Raw genomic sequence first — 17,854 nt, forward strand, 5'->3', positions numbered from 1 at the left:
TACGTATGTATATACATGTGTGTGTATGGATATATATATATCCTGTTGGTTCTTTTTCTCTGGAGAACACTGACTAATAGAAAGACTTTACATGATACTGGCCTCTCCATTTCACTCTGACCTCATCTCCTATTTCTCTCCCCTCCCTCGTTCTGCTACAGACACATGAGTGCTCTCACCATTCCCTGAACACCCTAGGTGGACCCTCACCTCAGGGCTTCTACACTTGCTGCTTCCTCTGCCTTAGTGCTGAATATAAGCCTAGTCTGCTCTCTCATGTCCTCAGCTCTCTGCTCAATTATCACCTTCCCCCGAAGCCTTCCGTGAACACACTACTTAAAACTGCACCGGCTCACTACCCCCATCTATGACATCCTTTATTTTTTTTCTCCACAGAGAGAAAAATATGGCCAGCTGACACACACACTGCATGTGTGTGTTACTGTCCATTTCCCCAGTAGAAGTTCCACAAAGGCAGAGGCTTTGTCTAGCTTATTCACTGCTGTGTCCTTCATGTCTAGAACGATGCCTGACACATAGTAGGTGCTAATAAATATCTGCTGAATAAATTTACAAATACTCTAGAAGTTTCACATTTCAGCATAAAAACTTTATATTCTCATAAACGCAGTTAAGTGGTCACCTGGGGCCAGATGACTTGCAAAGGGTCATGGGGAACTTTCAAGATGACCGAACTGGTCTATATCTTGACTGAGATGGTGGTTACAGTCAAGATATATATTTGACCTATATTTGTCAAAATTCATCATCATGTACACTTGAAATGGGTTCATGTTTTATATGTAAGTTACATTTCAATAAAGTTACCTAAAAAAAAAAAAAAAAGGGGCTTCCCTGGTGGCGCAGTGGTTGAGAATCTGCCTGCCAATGCAGGGGACACAGGTTCAAGTCCTGGTCTGGGAAGATCCCACATGCCGCGGAGCAACTGGGCCCGTGAGCCACAACTACTGAGCCTGCGCGTCTGGAGCCTGTGCTCCACAACAAGAGAGGCCGCGATAATGAGAAGCCTGCGCACCGCGATGAAGAGTGGCCCCCACTTGCCGCAACTAGAGAAAGACCTCGCACAGAAACGAAGACCCAACACAGCCATAAATAAATAAATAAATAAATAAACCCAAAGTTTAAAAAAACAAAAACAAAAAAACAAATACTTTATATTCCAGAGTGCTTCTCACACCAAAAGTGGCACATAAATTCATTTCAGATTATGCATCCTGATTTGAGCTTTGGCAATTATGCTCCACATGGTTTGGGTTGGTATATAATTAAATTTTAAAATACCAATTACTGCCCCTTATTACAAAAAGAAAAAGTGCTCTCAGAGGTCCATAGACGTTAAGAATAGACTTTGATGTCAAGCAGACCCATATTTAAATCCTGCACAATTCTATCCTTATTAGCTAAATGAACTTGAACAAGTTATTTAACATCTCTCAGGCTTACTTAGCTCATGTATAAAAAACAGGGGATAATAGAATGACTTAAGTAATACAGCATAAGGCCTAGAATACAGTGTGCACTCAGTAAGTAGTCACTTTGCTTAATATTATTATTGCCATGCAGTGAGCCAGGAAGGCCCTTCAAATATCCATGGGGTTTCCTAAGAGAGTGACGTCAGGTTTGGGTCTGAGGACCACTGGAGGGGCCACTCGGGTGTGTTGCAGATGGTTGTTTGGCCCTGAAGTGTCCATGTCTCCAAGAAGCTCAGCAATATGCAGCACACTGGTGCAAACAAGCACTGAGACAATCAAGGAACAAAAGCTACACCAAGTCCCCCCACATTCCATTCACTTCTTCCCCAATTACGGTCCCGCCTCTACCACTTCCCATTCCCAGCAGAAGAACAGGAAGATCCTTAGGAGATCATTACGACACTGTTAGTAAACGAGAAAAAATTTTAAATGACCAAGATACTCAACAATTGAGAACGTTTTAATGTTATACGTAACATGCAAGCACTACGTATCCCTTAAAAAGAGTAAGGAAGAACTCTCCTCAGAGAGAGCAATGACACGTTAAGTTAAAAAAAGAAACTGCAGGGACTTCCCTGGTGGCACAGTGGTTAAGAATCCGCCTGCCAATGCAGGGGACATGGTTCGAGCCCTGGTCTGGGAAGACCCCACATGCCGTGGAGCAACTAAGCCCATGCACCACAACTACTGAGCCTGTGCTCTAGAGCCCGCAAGCCACAACTATTGAGCCCACATGCCGCAACTACTGAAGCCCAGGCGCTTAGAGCCTGTGCTCTGCAACAAGAGAAGCCACTGCAATGAGAAGCCCGCGCACCGCAACGAAGAGTAGCCCCCGTTCACTGCAACTAGAAGAAAGCCTGCGTGCAGCAACGAAGACCCAACACAGCCAAAAATAAATAAATAAATAAATTTTTAAAGAAAGAAAAGAAACTGCATAAGAGTACGTGTAATATAATCCCATACCATTATAAGAAAGATGGAGAAGGAGATTTACACGTGTCTGAAGTTGCACAGAAAAAAATCTGGAAAATCAACGTGCTAAAAGTAGTGCCCTATGGAGAATAGGATGGAGGTACTTTTTTATTTTTTTTTATTTTATTTTTTTAAATTTTATTCAATGAGCAAGTAGAAGGGATTCTTAAATTTATTTATTTTTATTTATTTATGGCTGTGTTGGGTCTTCGTTTCTGTGCGAGGGCTTTCTCTAGTTGCGGCAAGTGGGGGCCACTCTTCATCGTGGTGTGCGGGCCTCTCACTGTCGCGGCCTCTCTTGTTGCGGAGCACAGGCTCCAGACGCGCAGGCTCAGCAGTTGTGGCTCACGGGCCCAGTTGCTCCGCGGCATGTGGGATCCTCCCAGACCAGGACTTGAACCTGTGTCCCCTGCATTGGCAGGCAGATTCTCAACCACTGCGCCACCAGGGAAGCCCGGTACTTTTTTATTTAATCCTACTTAAAGTAAAACCAACGCAGACACTGACAAGAATAATGAAAGAGGAGGACAATACAGGAAGGATGCAACTTTGCGGGGGAATGAGTCAACCTTAAGCACTTTGATTTCTTCGGTGAATTCATGATTCCTTACGGCTTTCTTTAAAGCCAGACACGAACTCAGTGCTCTCAAACCAAAGCACCCTCATTCTACTTTGTGCAGTTTTCTCATCAATATTTGGTAAAACAGTAAGTAAGGGAGTATTTGTTTGTTTGTTTGGGGGCATAATGAAGATGTGAATGGGGTGGGGCCTCTGATCAAAATAAACTGCTCAAAACGTTTCAGGGTCCCTGATTAAGAAGTGGAAGACTGATATACCAGAAAAAGCTGCTATCCGGAGAAAAGAACAGGGAAAAAGGCAGTAAATAAGACTTGAGCTCCATCGTGCTTCTGCCCCTTGGTAGCCCTATGACAGCGGGCACTGACTCCTGGGAGCTTCAGGTCTTCCATCGGGCAAGTGGGCATAAGAGCAGTCTCCCAACCTCAGAGCGGTGGTGTGAGAATTCAGGGAGAAACCCTCAAGCATTCAGCACAGTACCTCCAGGCATTACACCTGTAGTGCAGGTGGTTTATAAATAGGACCCAGAACTTGATTACATAAATAAGAAAGAAAAATAGAAGAAACTATTTCAGTGAATCTTGATTAACAGGAATGTTCAAAGAATCCGTCCAGTTGACGGACTGCTCTAAATGGAAGAACACTGGCCAGAGAAGAAAACAAAAGCTATACACAGTGTCACTGCGGACGAATGTAACCCAGAGCCTGTGAGGTCCAATGTCATTTTACTGAGGACAGCCAGGAAAAAACTTGCACACAGCCACACACAGCTGGATTCGCAGAGGCTTTGAAAAGAAGGCTTGGTGATATGCACCACCCAGGCTCCAAGTTTGACCTGTTATTGCTTTAGGATTTATTCTCCGCCTACTTCCCAAAATGATCAGAGGCAGATTATAGGAAGAGTCACGTACTCAGTAGACTCATTTAAATAAGAATATAAGAATCAGAGGAGTGTGATGAGGGTGAGGTACCAGCTGAGATCTGTTGCAACTGAAAATAAAACTTAGCTCTGGGCAACATCCAGAGTGAAGGCAAAAAAGCAAACTTGCAGACTATCATTAGGCAGAGGAAGAACCACAATCAACCAGGAAAGGTAAATTTTTATAGAACTAAACTTGGAGATTTTATCATCAGAAACTGATCATGGGAATTTATGCTTCTGATTCCCTCCCACCTCCCAAACTCCTAACATAAGCTTTAGTGTGTTATTTTCCTCCTTGCAGCTTTGCCAATTACCAGCTGTGTGACCTGGAGCCAATGCCTTACCTCTTGGAATCTCAGTTTCCCCATCCTTTGAAGGGAGGGATGTGCCTATCTATTTATGTAAAGGAATGAAGGAACATTTGCTAGCATTAACTGGGTGCCTGCTAAACATCAAAAGCTTTGTGCACATTATCTCACTGAAATCTCCCAATAACTATGTAAGGCCAGTCCCATAAATATTTTACAGAGGAGCTCTCTGAGATTCAGAGAGGTAGAGACAGTTGCCATTGTCACACAGCTAAAAAGCAGAAGAGTCAGAACTCAATTTCATGCTTTTGTGATACCAAGGCACAAATTTAACCGTTAGACTTTTCCACTTTTCCTGTATATGTCAAGCACCTAACAGTTCCTGGCACATAGTAGGTACTCAACATATCAGTCCCCTTCCTCACTCCTTCCTTTTCTCCTAAAGTAAAATTATGTACATATGGAAAAATTTACGTCTACTGAAATATTAGTATCTTACATTTATATAGCTTCTTTCCTCTAAGGAGATCACGCTACTTAATCTATTTTCTCTGCTAATCTCACCAAAGCTCTAGCTACCATTATGTATTATTTCATTTATTTTACAAATACGGAGCTAGAAGGCAGCAAGCTGTTAGGGTGACGTGCCCAGAGTCATATGGAAGTCACTGCCAAAACCAAATAAAAACCTTGGTCCTCTTTACATCTAAATCAGCCTTTATCCTCTCACATGACACAGCCTCCATAATAAAGAACAGATCATTCATTTTTTATCTGGAAAACTACTAAACGTATAATTCAGTGAGGGGCCTCATGACCTTACCACCTTGTCAAAGGGAAGAAAGCATATAAAAAATGAGGTTTGCAGGAGCAGACGGTTTTGGTCCGTCAACTTTCTCTTGGATTACACCCATTAACCAACATAAAATAATGCAAAATATAATGTAACAGATCCCCGTGTCTTTGGAAATTCAAGTTAAACTCACTGATCTTTCAAACTTATATACAAGGCACAAGGGCAATCATTAACTCGTGTGGGGCTGCAGAGGCGCACATTATATCAACGAGCTCTTTGAAAGAAACATATGATCTACAATGGGCCACTCTAAGAAGAATCCAAGTCAGCAACGAGCATTTAGCGGCATAAATTCACAGCATCACAGCACTCTGGAGCTCCAGAAGGGACCTGGCAGACCACTGAGAACAACCCCTCCAGCCTGTGCATCAGGAACCCGAGGCTCAGGGAGGTTAAGTGGCTTTTCCAAGATTTCATAGACAGGAGAGCAAGAACGAAAAAGTAAAGCTGCTGACTACTATCCATTCCATTTGCAAGTCTTGCTTCTGATGTCCATGAGTGCACGTGGCACTTTCCAGAATTACCCATCTAGATAGAGGGTGCAGGAGAAAGAGCCCGGACTATGGTAACAGAAAAACTCAGGATTCAAGTCCTGACTGCTACTAACTGGCCATGTGATCTTCAGCAAGTCTCTTAATTTCTCTGAATTTCAATTTTTTCATCTATAAACTATGGGTAAGAGTAAATTCCACAAGTAAGCTGCCGGTAATATAAACAAGGGGCCCGGCACAGCCTTGAATTCCACAAAGGCAAACATCAGGTCCACATACATCCCCAGCACCCAGCACAGAGGCTGGAACATAACACATTTGTAGAAAATTTGCTGAGCGAATCAATGAACTAACCAAGCAAACAGGTACTGGACTTGAACTCAGGTTTATCTGCTTCTTAAACCCTAGGTTATATTCTCCCAATTAACATGATTTCAAAGCAGAGTGTTAATTCTGACTTACAGAGTACCGAGTACACAATGGAATAAGGAGGCCATTTTCTGGCCATAAAGCAAGAAACAAGTTCAGTGGGAAAGATCCCGGACTCTCAGTGTTGGTATTAATTCTTGTTGCTAGCATGGGTACATCATGAGGCGTTAGAATCAACTAAACCTGGGTTTAGGTCTCAGCTTCAGCATAAGCTGTGTGACCTCAGAGATATTACTTTACCTCTCTGAGCCTAAATTTCCACACCTGGGGATAAACCTACTTTACAGAGATTGCGTGACAAATGAGGCAATCTATATAAAGGAATACAGGACGATGAGTGGCACACAATGACTCAGCAAGTGTCACACTCCACTTCTCTTCTAGTTATTTGGAAGCTTCATTCATTCATTTCACTTAGGTCTCTGCTCCAACATCACTTCCTTCCTGAACCTTCCTGCCTACAATAAAACCCCCAACTCTCTCTATCCCCTTAGCCTGCTTATTTTTCTTCATAGTCCTTATCATCACCTGACATTACATTACGTATTTATTTGTTTCTCTTTTTACTGTGCCTACTCGACAATAAAGTAAGCCCTGGGAGGATGGGGACTTCTTGTTGTTTGTTTACTGCCCTATCTCAACAACTAGAAAAGGGCCTGGCATGTAGTTAGTGCTTAATAAATATTTGTTGAGTGACTGAATGAATGAATTCAACACTTATTTGGGACTTGCTAGATGTGAGGCACTGTGTAGGAAGAGGGGTTTAGAAACAACTAAGAAATGAGATTACAGAAGGAGAAACTGATTCTGCCTGCTATGGAATCTGAGAAGATTTATATCTCACCTGGACTACTGCAGTGGCCTCCCGACTATGCTCCCTGCGTCTGCCCTGTCTCCCTACATTCCACTTGTTAATTGGCAGCCAGAGAGACCTCCAAAAAGTCAACATCAGATCATATCACTCCTCTGCTTAAGTGCTTCCAATGGCTGCCCACTACAATGAGGGCACAGCCCCCACTCCTCACCACGGCCTGTAATGCCTAGAGCACCGTCCTCTCACCAGCCCATCACCCCCAGTCCCACTCTCTCCCTCCCTCACCGAGTTTCAGACACAATGGCTTTCTCTTCATCAAATATACCAAGGTCTTATCATTTCTTTTTTAATTTAAAAATAAACATACATTTTATGCATTTGAAACTCTAAGTTCTATATATTTATGTAATTAACAATATTCTGTTCTTATGCCTAAAATTCTTCAACAAGTGAGGATTAATGGGAAAATGACTCTTCAAGGAACTTGGGTTAGAGATTACAAGTGTCGAGATCTTTCGGACTCCGGGCCTTTGGGCTATCTGTTCACTCTGCCTGGAAAGCTCTTCCCCTAGGCTGGCTCTTCCTCATCATTCAACTGTCAGTCAAAATGTGACTTCCCTTAGAGTCCTCCCCAGCTAAAGCTGTCCCTGCCACCATCACTCTCATCAAGGCACTCTCTACTGGATCACACTGCCTTCTCTTTCCTCACAGCATTTCATTATTTGGAATGACTTTCTCTATTTATGTGTCCTATCTTCCCAATCAGAATGTAAAATACATGAGGACAAGAACTTTGTCAGATTCACTGCTGCATCTGAATAAGTAAACCGGATCTCAAAAGATGCTGGAGTCTGCCAGGATGAGAAGTACAGGTAAAGTACACTATCAGTCTAACAGGATCATGGAGTGTTGGTTTCCTTCCAAAGACAACTGCCCCATTACGTCAAAATATGTGAATTTCAGCCAGACGTACTTGGGAATGGGTACCCGAATTAGCGTCCCTTCCACTTCTGGGTTCAGATTCATTCCACTTTCTCTTATAGCCTTGATAGCTGCAGCTGTACACTGAAAACCAGATCAAAAGGTAAACAGAATTAGTAAATAATTATTACCAGATGCAAGCCCTCCATCGATAACTGGCAACCCATCTTGGCAGAACATGGAAACATTTAGTTCTGTTACCAGTAAGATCAGGAAGTTACATTGGTGTAGAGTGCTTTGATCAAGCTGAATAGCAAACTATGTCCACTCCTGGTACTAGTGTACTGCGGGAGGGAAAAAGCAAAGAGAAAGAAAAAAGAAAAAGAAAACAGCTCTGCTTCTTTGAAAAGATTTCAATGGTTTGAGGCAACACAGATCAAAACCACAATAAATCCTCAAGGGAGGAGGGCTGATCTGTGCAAAGACTGGTGTAAAGACAGCTGAAAGATTTTATACATTAAAAATTCCAGTTGACATTTTACACTCAAAATATACCAGTGCCGATTTGAAATGAGTAAATAAATTTAACTCATTCGCATCTATGCTCACACCCACCTCACTCATGTTTTGGCATGAGCAATGAATCTCTGCTGGTGTGTGCACCAAGAAAGGTAGCGTGAAAGATCTCAGCTCAAATCCCGGCTCTACTAACCATGTGACCCTGGGCAACAAGCTTGACTTCTCTGAGCCTCCATGCTGTAATCTGAGACCCTGCGGTACTGTACCTCAAAGAGGATTAAATGAGGCAACATGAGCCATGCCTCTTGTGCCTGTAACACCCAGGCAAGGGGCGCTATTATATAAACGTATTCAACAAATGAAGAACGCACAAAACCCCCAAATAACGACGAGCTGATATCATCACTTAGCTGATGCACTGCTGTCTTTTTTTTTTTTTTTTTTTTTTTTGTGACCGCACCACGAGGCATGCGGGAGGCAGGATCTCAGTTCTCCGAACAGGGATCGAACCCATGCCCCCTGCAGTGGAAGCACAGAGTCTTAACCACTGCACCGCCAGGGCAGTCCCTCTTTTTTTTTTAAATTTATTTTATTGAAGTATAGTTGTTTTACAATGTTGTGTTAATTTCTGCTGTACAGCAAAGTGATTCAGTTATACATATTCCTTTTCATATTCTTTTCCATTATGGCTTATTTCAGAATACTGAATATTATTCCCTGATGCATTGCTGTCCTGACATCCTCCAGGGTCTCTTCTGACACAGCCTTGCTCTCTAACGTGCCAGGTGGCACACTGGTACACTGATTTCCCCAAGTGCCTCATCTCACCTCAAGCAACATTATAACCACACCTGGCTTGCAATCCTAAAGCATAAAAGAAAGCAGTGTGGAAGAAAGATAATTTCACTGGCATGACAATGTGGAATTCATGAAAACAAGGCCTCTGACATTTTCAAAAGAATTTTAGGTTTGACCAGAGCCAATCCACATTGCTTGGATTCACAGAGCCAATTCCCAGCCTTGAGCTCCTCCCTAGACTTTCTGGTTTAAATAAATGGGGTTTGCTGCACACCTATTTTACTTTTCCAGGTTTTGTTTTGTTTTTTAAGGGAGTGCCTAGAAAACTCATCCATTTCATTTTTAAATGACCTGAATTCTACAGGGACATGACATATTATCATAACGTCAAAAAGACAAACCGGCATTCCACATGCAGACGAACCATCCCCTCGGGCTACAGGATTTAACAGTGTGTCCACTGCTTAAAACTGCAAATTCTTAAAATGTACCTCTGACCATAGACTACTGGAGCCGGAAGGGACCTGGGACATAACAAGGTACAGTCCCTTCCTTACGAATGCAGGGACCTGCTGGTAAAGGTCACATCCCTCATACAGAGATACAGTCCCTGAAAGCCATGAGCAAGGGAGTGAAGACCTCGTCCGTCATGCTTCCGGTTACCGGCAGAGTTAAGAGGAGACTTCGCTCCTCAACTCTCCATCCAGTGACGTTACTTTGTCTCTGTTACCTTCCAGATCCCCTAGCTCAATGTATTCAGTAACTGTGGCACAGGGAATTTGATTTTTTTCTAATAGCCAAAAAGAATTTGGAACTAGGTCTGGTGTATAAAGGGTATGGCCAAGGTAAATAAAAGAGCTGGATGAAGAAATGAAATTTTCCTCTGCAAGAAAACTGCCATCTTCCATAATAAAATGAAACACAGATTTCTAAAGTTAACAATAAAAGGAGAATGACCACTTTGAAGGAGCGGCCTGATTTCAAGTCTCCTAACCTTCCTTTTCTGAAGCTTCTCACTGACTGACTGATAACTCAGCTGGACCATCCCACCACCACCACCCTCCTTTCACATTCTGACCCAAGTGTTGCCACACAGCCTTCCCAGGCAAGCAAGGGAGTACCCACTGCTGCTTCCAAGCTGGGCAGCAACTATGTCTCAGTATTTACGTATTCCCAGTCCCAGGCTCAGGGCCTAGTGTGTGGTAAGTGCTCAGTAAAAGCTGGTTGAGTGAGTATATTAATGCACTGACTCAGACCTGCTAGAAAAACTCATCTACTTACTTTTACTTCATGTTTATAACCCCCCCACACACAAAAAACCCTTATTTTATACTATTTTATACATGTTCTGTGTCCTTTCACATGCAGAAAAAAGATGAACCAAGAGAGGTTTCATTTGCAAAGAAATCTACTAAAAGAGGTAGTTCTAAAATACTCTAAACATGTACATTTTAGTTTGATATGGAAGGATACAGAAACTCAGGGAATTATAGTCATTTTCCCAAAGTGACTTCTGAACTGCTCGTGGTTCAGACAAAAAGGCATATACTTCTATCACATTTCCCTCTCCTAGCTTTTACCCCCTCGCTGAAGGGCTGCCCACCAGGAGGCTGCTCTCCAGTGATAACACTGACTCACTGGTTGCAGCTGCTTGGAGTACTGGGTCGAGAAAGATCACAAACCCTACCTGGGCTCAGGCAGGCAAGCGTGCTGCGATCAATTAGCAATGTCTGCTATTACTGTTCTTAAACTAATAAATCTAACTCATTTGCGTCTATGTGCATGTCTACGCTACAGGACAAAAGACGATGAAACTTTTGTAGACAGGTGAACAAATTCTTGACAATCCAGGTTCCAGTCAACAGCCGACTTGCAGGGACTCAAAAAATATTTGTGGAATTAACGAATGGATGGTGAAAGGAGCACAGCCTTTAGAGTCCAATAGACCCATGCTCAAATCTTGGCTCTAACACAACAGCGTGAACCTGCAGAAGAGATTCTACTTCTCTGAGCCTCAGTTTCCTCATCTATAAAATGGAATAAACTTTAATTTTAAAGAGCATCTGTAAAAGCTTTTGTACAGCAAAGGAAACCATAAACAAGATGGAAAGACAACCCTCAGAATGGGAGAAAATATTTGCAAATGAAGCAACTGACAAAGGATTAATCTCCAAAATTTACAAGCAGCTCAATATCAAAAAACCAAACAACCCAATCCAAAAACAGGCCGAAGACCTAAATAGACATTTCTCCAAAGAACATATACAGATTGCCAACAAACACATGAAAGAATGCTCAACATCATTAATCATTAGAGAAATGCAAATCAAAACTACAGTGAGATATCACCTCACACCAGTCAGAATGGCCATCCTCAAAAAATCTACAAACAATAAATGCTGGAGAGGGTGTGGAGAAAAGGGAACCCTCTTGCACTGTTGGTGAGAATGTAAATTGATACAGCCGCTATGGAAAACAGTAAGCAGGTTCCTTAAAAAACTAAAAATAGAACTACCATACAACCCAGCAATCCCACTACTGGGCATATACCCTGAGAAAACCATAATTCAAAAAGAGTCATGTACCACAATGTTCATTGCAGCTCTATTTACAACAGCCAGGACATGGAAGCAACCTAAGTGTCCATCGACAGATGAATGGATAAAGAAGATGTGGCACATATGTACAATGGAATATTACTCAGCCATAAAAGGAAACAAAATTGAGTTATTTGTAGTGAGGTGGATGGACCTAGAGTCTGTCATACAGAGTGAAGTAAGTCAGAAAGAGAAAAACAAATACCGTATGCTAACACATATATATGGAATCTAAAAAAAAAAAAATGGTCATGAAGAACCTAGGGGCAGGACAGGAATAAAGACGCAGACCTACTAGAGAATGGACCTGAGGACACGGGGAAGGGGAAGGGTAAGCTGGGACAAAGTGAGAGAGTGGCATGGACATATATACACTACCAAATGTAGAATAGATAGCTAGTGGGAAGCAGCTGCATAGCACAGGGAGATCAGCTCGGTGCTTGGTGACCACCTAGAGGGGTGGGATAGGGAGGATGGGAGGGAGGGAGACACAAGAGGGAAGAGATATGGGAATATATGTATATGTATAACTGATTCACTTTGTTATACAGCAGAAACTAACACACCACTGTAAAGCAATTATACTCCAGTAAAGATGTTAAAAAATAAATAGAAACACTTTTTAATGATAAAGATAATAATAATAAAAAAAAATGTATATGTATAGCTGATTCACTTTGTTATAAAGCAGAAACTAACACACCATTGTAAAGCAATTATACTCCAGTAAAGATGTTAAAAAATAAATAAATAAAAACACTTTTTAATGATAAAGATAATAATAATAATAAAAAAATAAAGAGTATCCGTGTTGATCACATGAAGCAAAACATGAGAAAGCAGTGCCTGGTCACACCGTAGACGCTCAGCGCACATTTGCTTTCTTACTGCCACAAGAGCAATAATGGAGCCTGCAGAATTTTTTTTCATTTGCCTTGTTCAAATCATGCTGTGGTTTTTTTACTGCCTTCTTTTTTTCCAATCATTAACTCTAGCTGCAGGCAAGTTTATGGAAGGCAGCAACTGCATCATTTATCAAGCAGGACACATGCTTAACAAATGCAACGCAGTTTTCTGTCCTTGATGCATCTGAAAAGATTCTGCATGTAAATCTGCATCATGTCTCTACGGCATGACACAGAAATGCTCAGGTTTGAAAAGAAAGCCAACCGCATATGAAACAGAAAGGAATTATATAAACACAGTGAGGATTAGCTCAGCATTTTGAAGCTATAAACCTGGGTACTGCATGGACAGCTTCTAAACTGGAGGAAGGAAATGTTTAGTTAGAGCTATTTGTTTAATATATACACCAGATGAGATAAAGGAATTCAAAAGACAATGTAACTCACACTTCCTCACTCTGTCCTTGTAAAGAACCTCTCTAGTGAGATGACTGTAAATGTTTTTTTTTCAAAACCCACAGAATTTCAACTTGGAGAAATGGCAAAGATGCTTTGCTTGAAAAATGAAGATATACTCCAACTTCCTAAGAAAAAATTAAGCTGTTAATACCTCCTCCTGCCTCATAAGATGCTCTGGTGGCCAATCAGGTGCTTCTTCTGTGAATGCCATTTGCTATTTAATAACAGAAGTGGCTGGCTCTGAAAAGCAATCTGCCTGATGAGGTCTTCAAACTGTGTAATTAGGAGGCTATTCCCTAAATTGGCCCGCAGTGCCTGTGGGATTAGATGAACAAGGCAGAGAGGCCTCAGTGGTTCAGAGGGGCCAGAAAGGGAAAGAGCTGACAGTTCCCTTTTTGTCCATTACTCTGCTCCTCGGTAACACCAGGAATGAGTGTCTCCCTTCCATCAACCTAAAGACAAGTATTCATCCATTTGAGGAAAATTTACTGAGTGCATCCATGTGTCAGGCACAGTGTTAGGTGTAAGTTAGAGCAAGTTAGATATGATTCCTACATTCCAAGCTTACAATCTAGTGAAAGTGAGCTGGAAAATTAAGATGTAAATAACTGTATAACTATTGATAATGACAAGTACAATGAAGAAAAAGAACTGTGCTGTATAAAAGTGGTAAATGTGGAGGAATAATTGAGATTGGGTAGATTGGGGAAGACTTCCCTGAGAAAGTAATATGTAAGCTCTGATCCAAAATATGAGTAGCAATTAGCCAGACAAGAGTGTTCCGAGCAAAGGAAAGAGCATACGCAAAGGCCCTGAGGATGCAAAGGGTTTAAGGAGTTGAAAGGCTAGTGTGGCTAGAGCCGTGTGCAAGGGTGACAGTGGCACAAGACTGGAGAGTCTGCAGAGACAGGCAGGGGCCATTTCATGCAAAGCCTTCTAGGCCACAGTCATCTCTTAAAGATTACTTGAAGCCACTGATAAACTCGGTGCCTGGGAATGACATAATCCAGTAGATATCTTTACAAGTTCGCTCAGGCTGCAGTATAGAGAATAGATTGGTGGAGTAGTGAGTAATACCCCTCACAAATGTACCTAGCACATCAGCTACAAGAGCCCTCCTATTTGAAACAGCCTGCTGACAGCAAGGGCTTTCTCTTACTCATATCTCTAACCCAGTTTGTCAAATCCAGCAGTTTCAACTTTGGTCTCTGTCTTTGGGCTAGAACTGCTGAAACAGACCATCGGAATAGGGAGAGACTTCAGATTCCTTTACCTCATATTAACAGATGAGGAAATGGAGACCCAGAGAGTGATGCAACCTACACAAGGGCAAACAGCCAGCTGGCGAGACAGGTGGGACCAGATTCCAGGTCCTCAGTGATTCCCGATCCAGGTCAATTCTTACTGGACCAGTAAGGAAAAACCCGTTTACCTTCCTCAACCAGACTTAAAATCATAGCCTCTGGGTTGCAATGATCTAATGCAACCCACCTTCCAGCCTTGGAAGCACTGTGCTCTGTGCAATATTCTGCAATGGTCAGTCCAGTTTGAAAGGAATGTGAATTCCTGGAAGGTCTGCTCCAAATACTAATGCAAAAGTCACAGACTGGTGGCCCACAGACCAAACGTGGCCCATTAGGTTTTGTCATAGTCTTAAAACAAAACACACAAAAAAGGGAATTAGTTATCAACATTTAACAAAGATCTTACATAAAAATTTGGGTCACTGGCTTCTTCTGTAAACAAACGTCTTAACACCTGGTAATATCTAATTCCCAGGCCTGCATTTCTGCATCAGCAGGAGGTGGGCAAAGGCTGCTCCCTTCAGACAGGGCACGGCAGCCACAGTTTACCCCAGCCCTTCCCATCACTGCGCTGCCACTACTGTTTGTCTTAGATGGGGCCCGTGTCAGTATTCAAATTACTTGCTTGGCCTCTATAGTGTTCTGAGTTAAACAGAAAAGGAATTTACAAACAGGAAGAGAGCTTTTCTTATCCTTAAGTTCCCATTATTATGCCTTCTCTCGTTTCATCCCAAACTAGAGGGAACACTTTCTCCTGACTCGACTCAGCCTCCTGCATTCCAAAAGAGACCATGGAGAGGGACCCCTTTAGCAAGGCCACCTTACCTCTGGGAAGCTGGCCATATTCACCAAAATCAGCTGTGGTGACTTCATGGAGATCTGGCCAATCTGGTTTAGAGCAAGTTTCCCATCAGCAGTTACCACAGTGATATGATCAAGGGATCCTAAAAGAAAAATGAAATAAAGGGTCTTCAAATTCAGAAGGACTTCGGTAGCCCCACATCTAAGTCTCTATCAATTCAGATTCGGCTAATGTTTAGGGATCCCTTACTAACGTGGCAAGATGGTTCAAGGGGCTTCCACAGGAGCAGTGGTGTCATGTGATGGAAAGGGCTTTGAAATGTTGACAAAACTAGGTTGCAACTGCTTACCAGCACCAGGGTAGCCAACAGTCCTGGTCTGCCTGGCCCTGAGCGGTTTCCTGTGACACGTGACTTTGAGAGCTGAGACTGGAAAGAGCTGGTCACCCCTCCAGCAACACTGCCATTTACTAACATGAAACCTCAGGCAAGTTAGTCATGTTCTCGGTACCTCGGTTTCCAACTCAATTAAAAAATACTTTACAGGATTAAAGTGAGGAATATAACTAAATAAAAACAAGCAAGTATACCATAGGCACAAAAAATAAACATAAAAATAGTTACCACTTATTAGGACTTTTAGTTTTCACAACTAGTCTGTAACACTATCACTGTCTCCACTTGACACCAGAGAAAGAGACTTGGGGAGGTTAAATGGGCCAAATCACAGAGCTAACGAAAGGAAAAAGCGCAAGAGCCAAGCTCCAACTCAGGTGTGCTTACTTCCAATTCTAATCAAGGCTCTTACCCTTATCTTATCGGTGGAATTCAAATTTGGCTGTGCATCAGAATCCCCAGGGAGCTTTTTCACATAGATTCCTGGGCCCCACCCCCAGAGAGCCTGATTCTGCAGGGGCTTGGGAGCCTGTGATTTTGGGGGAGCTTGTAGTTTTTCTCAAGATCACCACATGATTCTGACATGCAGCCAGGTTTGGAACTGTTCCCTGAGATCACCTTGATTTTGGCACTTAGATTCCCTTTAGGAAGAAAAACAAACAAAAAACATAAAACAAAAAAAAACCCCCACCAACTATTACCACTTCACTGTTATCCTGGATCTGATCTTTGTCTCTATCTGAATTATGGAAAACCCTGGGCAAAATTTTCTTGTCAAGAAGGCAAGTATATAGTTACAGATGGAAAAGGGGTGTTATTCAAACTCCCTGATTTCCTATGCAAATGAAAACTAAAAGGAAACCTTACCACTCACGTTAAGAACCACTCACAGATGGCTCATTCTGATACACAAAGAGTAAAGGGTCGGGGGCTGGAGGTCAATTTTTTAAACAAATTGGGAGCTGTCCCAGCAAATTGTTGTTAGAATAATGCAGTACCATACCATGGCCCAAAGATCTGATTTGAAGCACAGTACTCAATTCACCATCACAAGATAGAAGGCTGTTGACACCACTGGCTTCAATCTGGAAAAGTCCATGATTCTGAAAACCAGTGACCTGGGTTCAAATACCAACCCTGCCACTTCCTGACTGTGTGACCTTAGGAAGGTCCCTTCAACCTTTTGGGCGTCTGTTTCCTGATTTCTAAATGGGGCATTAAAATCATACTTCTCTCACAGAGTTGTTATGAGGGTTAAATGAAAGAGTTTATGGAAAGCACTTATAATTGTGTCCTGGTATATGTAAGTGCCCAATAAATGCTATTATTATTACTTCTCAACTTTCTCCTGTATTTTAACCAAACTAACCTACTTACAATTTCTCTAATACAGCCTGTTCTCTCTTGCCTCAGGATCCTTCTACTGAGGATGCCCTTCTCTGCTCGGATAACTCCTGCTCACTCTTTAACACTCAGCTATGATTGTATCTAATCTCAGAAATCCTGTCTGACCTCCTAGGCTGGATTACAAACCCTTTATGAGCTCCTGAGGATCCTATGCACACTTCTGCAATAATGGCAACCAATATTTACTGAACACTTCCCATGGCAAGACATGGTGCTAAATGCTTTCTGTAATTTATTTGCTTTCATTATCACAATAACCCTATGAGACAGCTCCACCATTTTACAGATGTGGAAACTGAGGCACAGAGTATAACTTGTCCAAGGTCACAAAAGCTCTTAATAATGGAGCCTGAATTCAAACCCAGGTCTGATCAACTCCAAAGCCATGGTCTTCACCACTCTGCTTTGCTATATGGTTTTACACATGTTGGTTTACTTGTCTATCCCTTCACATTAGGATCTAGGCTCTTGGAAGGTGGGGACAATGTCTTTTCTCTTTGTATCTACAGCACCTATTAATCAGCACAGAATAAGTGCTCAATAATGCTTTGATGAATAAATCAATGTATGGATGGATGGATGAATGAATGAGAGGACAAGAATGAACAAAGAAATAAACCTGTATTTTAGACAACTATTAAAAGCAATCAACTATCTTGGAGACAGAAATTGCTGGTAGATGGACGTGTAAGAGGAAAAGTGCCTGCTGGTTCAGATAGTAATGAAAGATGGTATGAAAGAATCTGGCAAAAAAATAAAATAAAATAAAATAAAAGACTGGCTAAGTCTTTAGCCTGTTTCACCCAGTCTCTTCATGGCCCAAATTTCTACACAGAACATTGCACAGACATAACCCTGAAGAGAAAGAAGCAAAGAGGAAATACCAA

At 42.0% G+C, this 17,854-nt stretch overlaps 1 protein-coding gene across 4 annotated transcripts in view; it reads right to left on the bottom strand.

Annotated features, from left to right (window-relative positions):
* The window catches only part of MRRF (mitochondrial ribosome recycling factor), a 55,724-nt gene that overhangs the window by 24,605 nt on the left and 13,265 nt on the right, over window positions 1-17,854 (bottom strand). For 3 of the 4 annotated variants that reach the window (XR_014265388.1, XM_082467894.1, XM_082467893.1), the window contains 2 exons: window positions 15,190-15,308; window positions 7,835-7,926 (listed from right to left, as the gene is read on the bottom strand). Coding sequence is in view for 2 of the 4 variants with exons in the window: in XM_082467894.1 (XP_082324020.1) it covers window positions 7,835-7,926; window positions 15,190-15,308 (211 nt within the window). In the remaining 2 variants the exon portion in view is untranslated. The remainder of the gene's footprint in view (window positions 1-7,834; window positions 7,927-15,189; window positions 15,309-17,854) is intronic. The other variant, XR_014265387.1, reaches the window with a different exon arrangement.

This window comes from Balaenoptera physalus (assembly GCF_965194825.1).
Source record: "Balaenoptera physalus genome assembly, chromosome: 7".
Classification (NCBI taxonomy): Eukaryota; Metazoa; Chordata; class Mammalia; order Artiodactyla; family Balaenopteridae; genus Balaenoptera; species Balaenoptera physalus.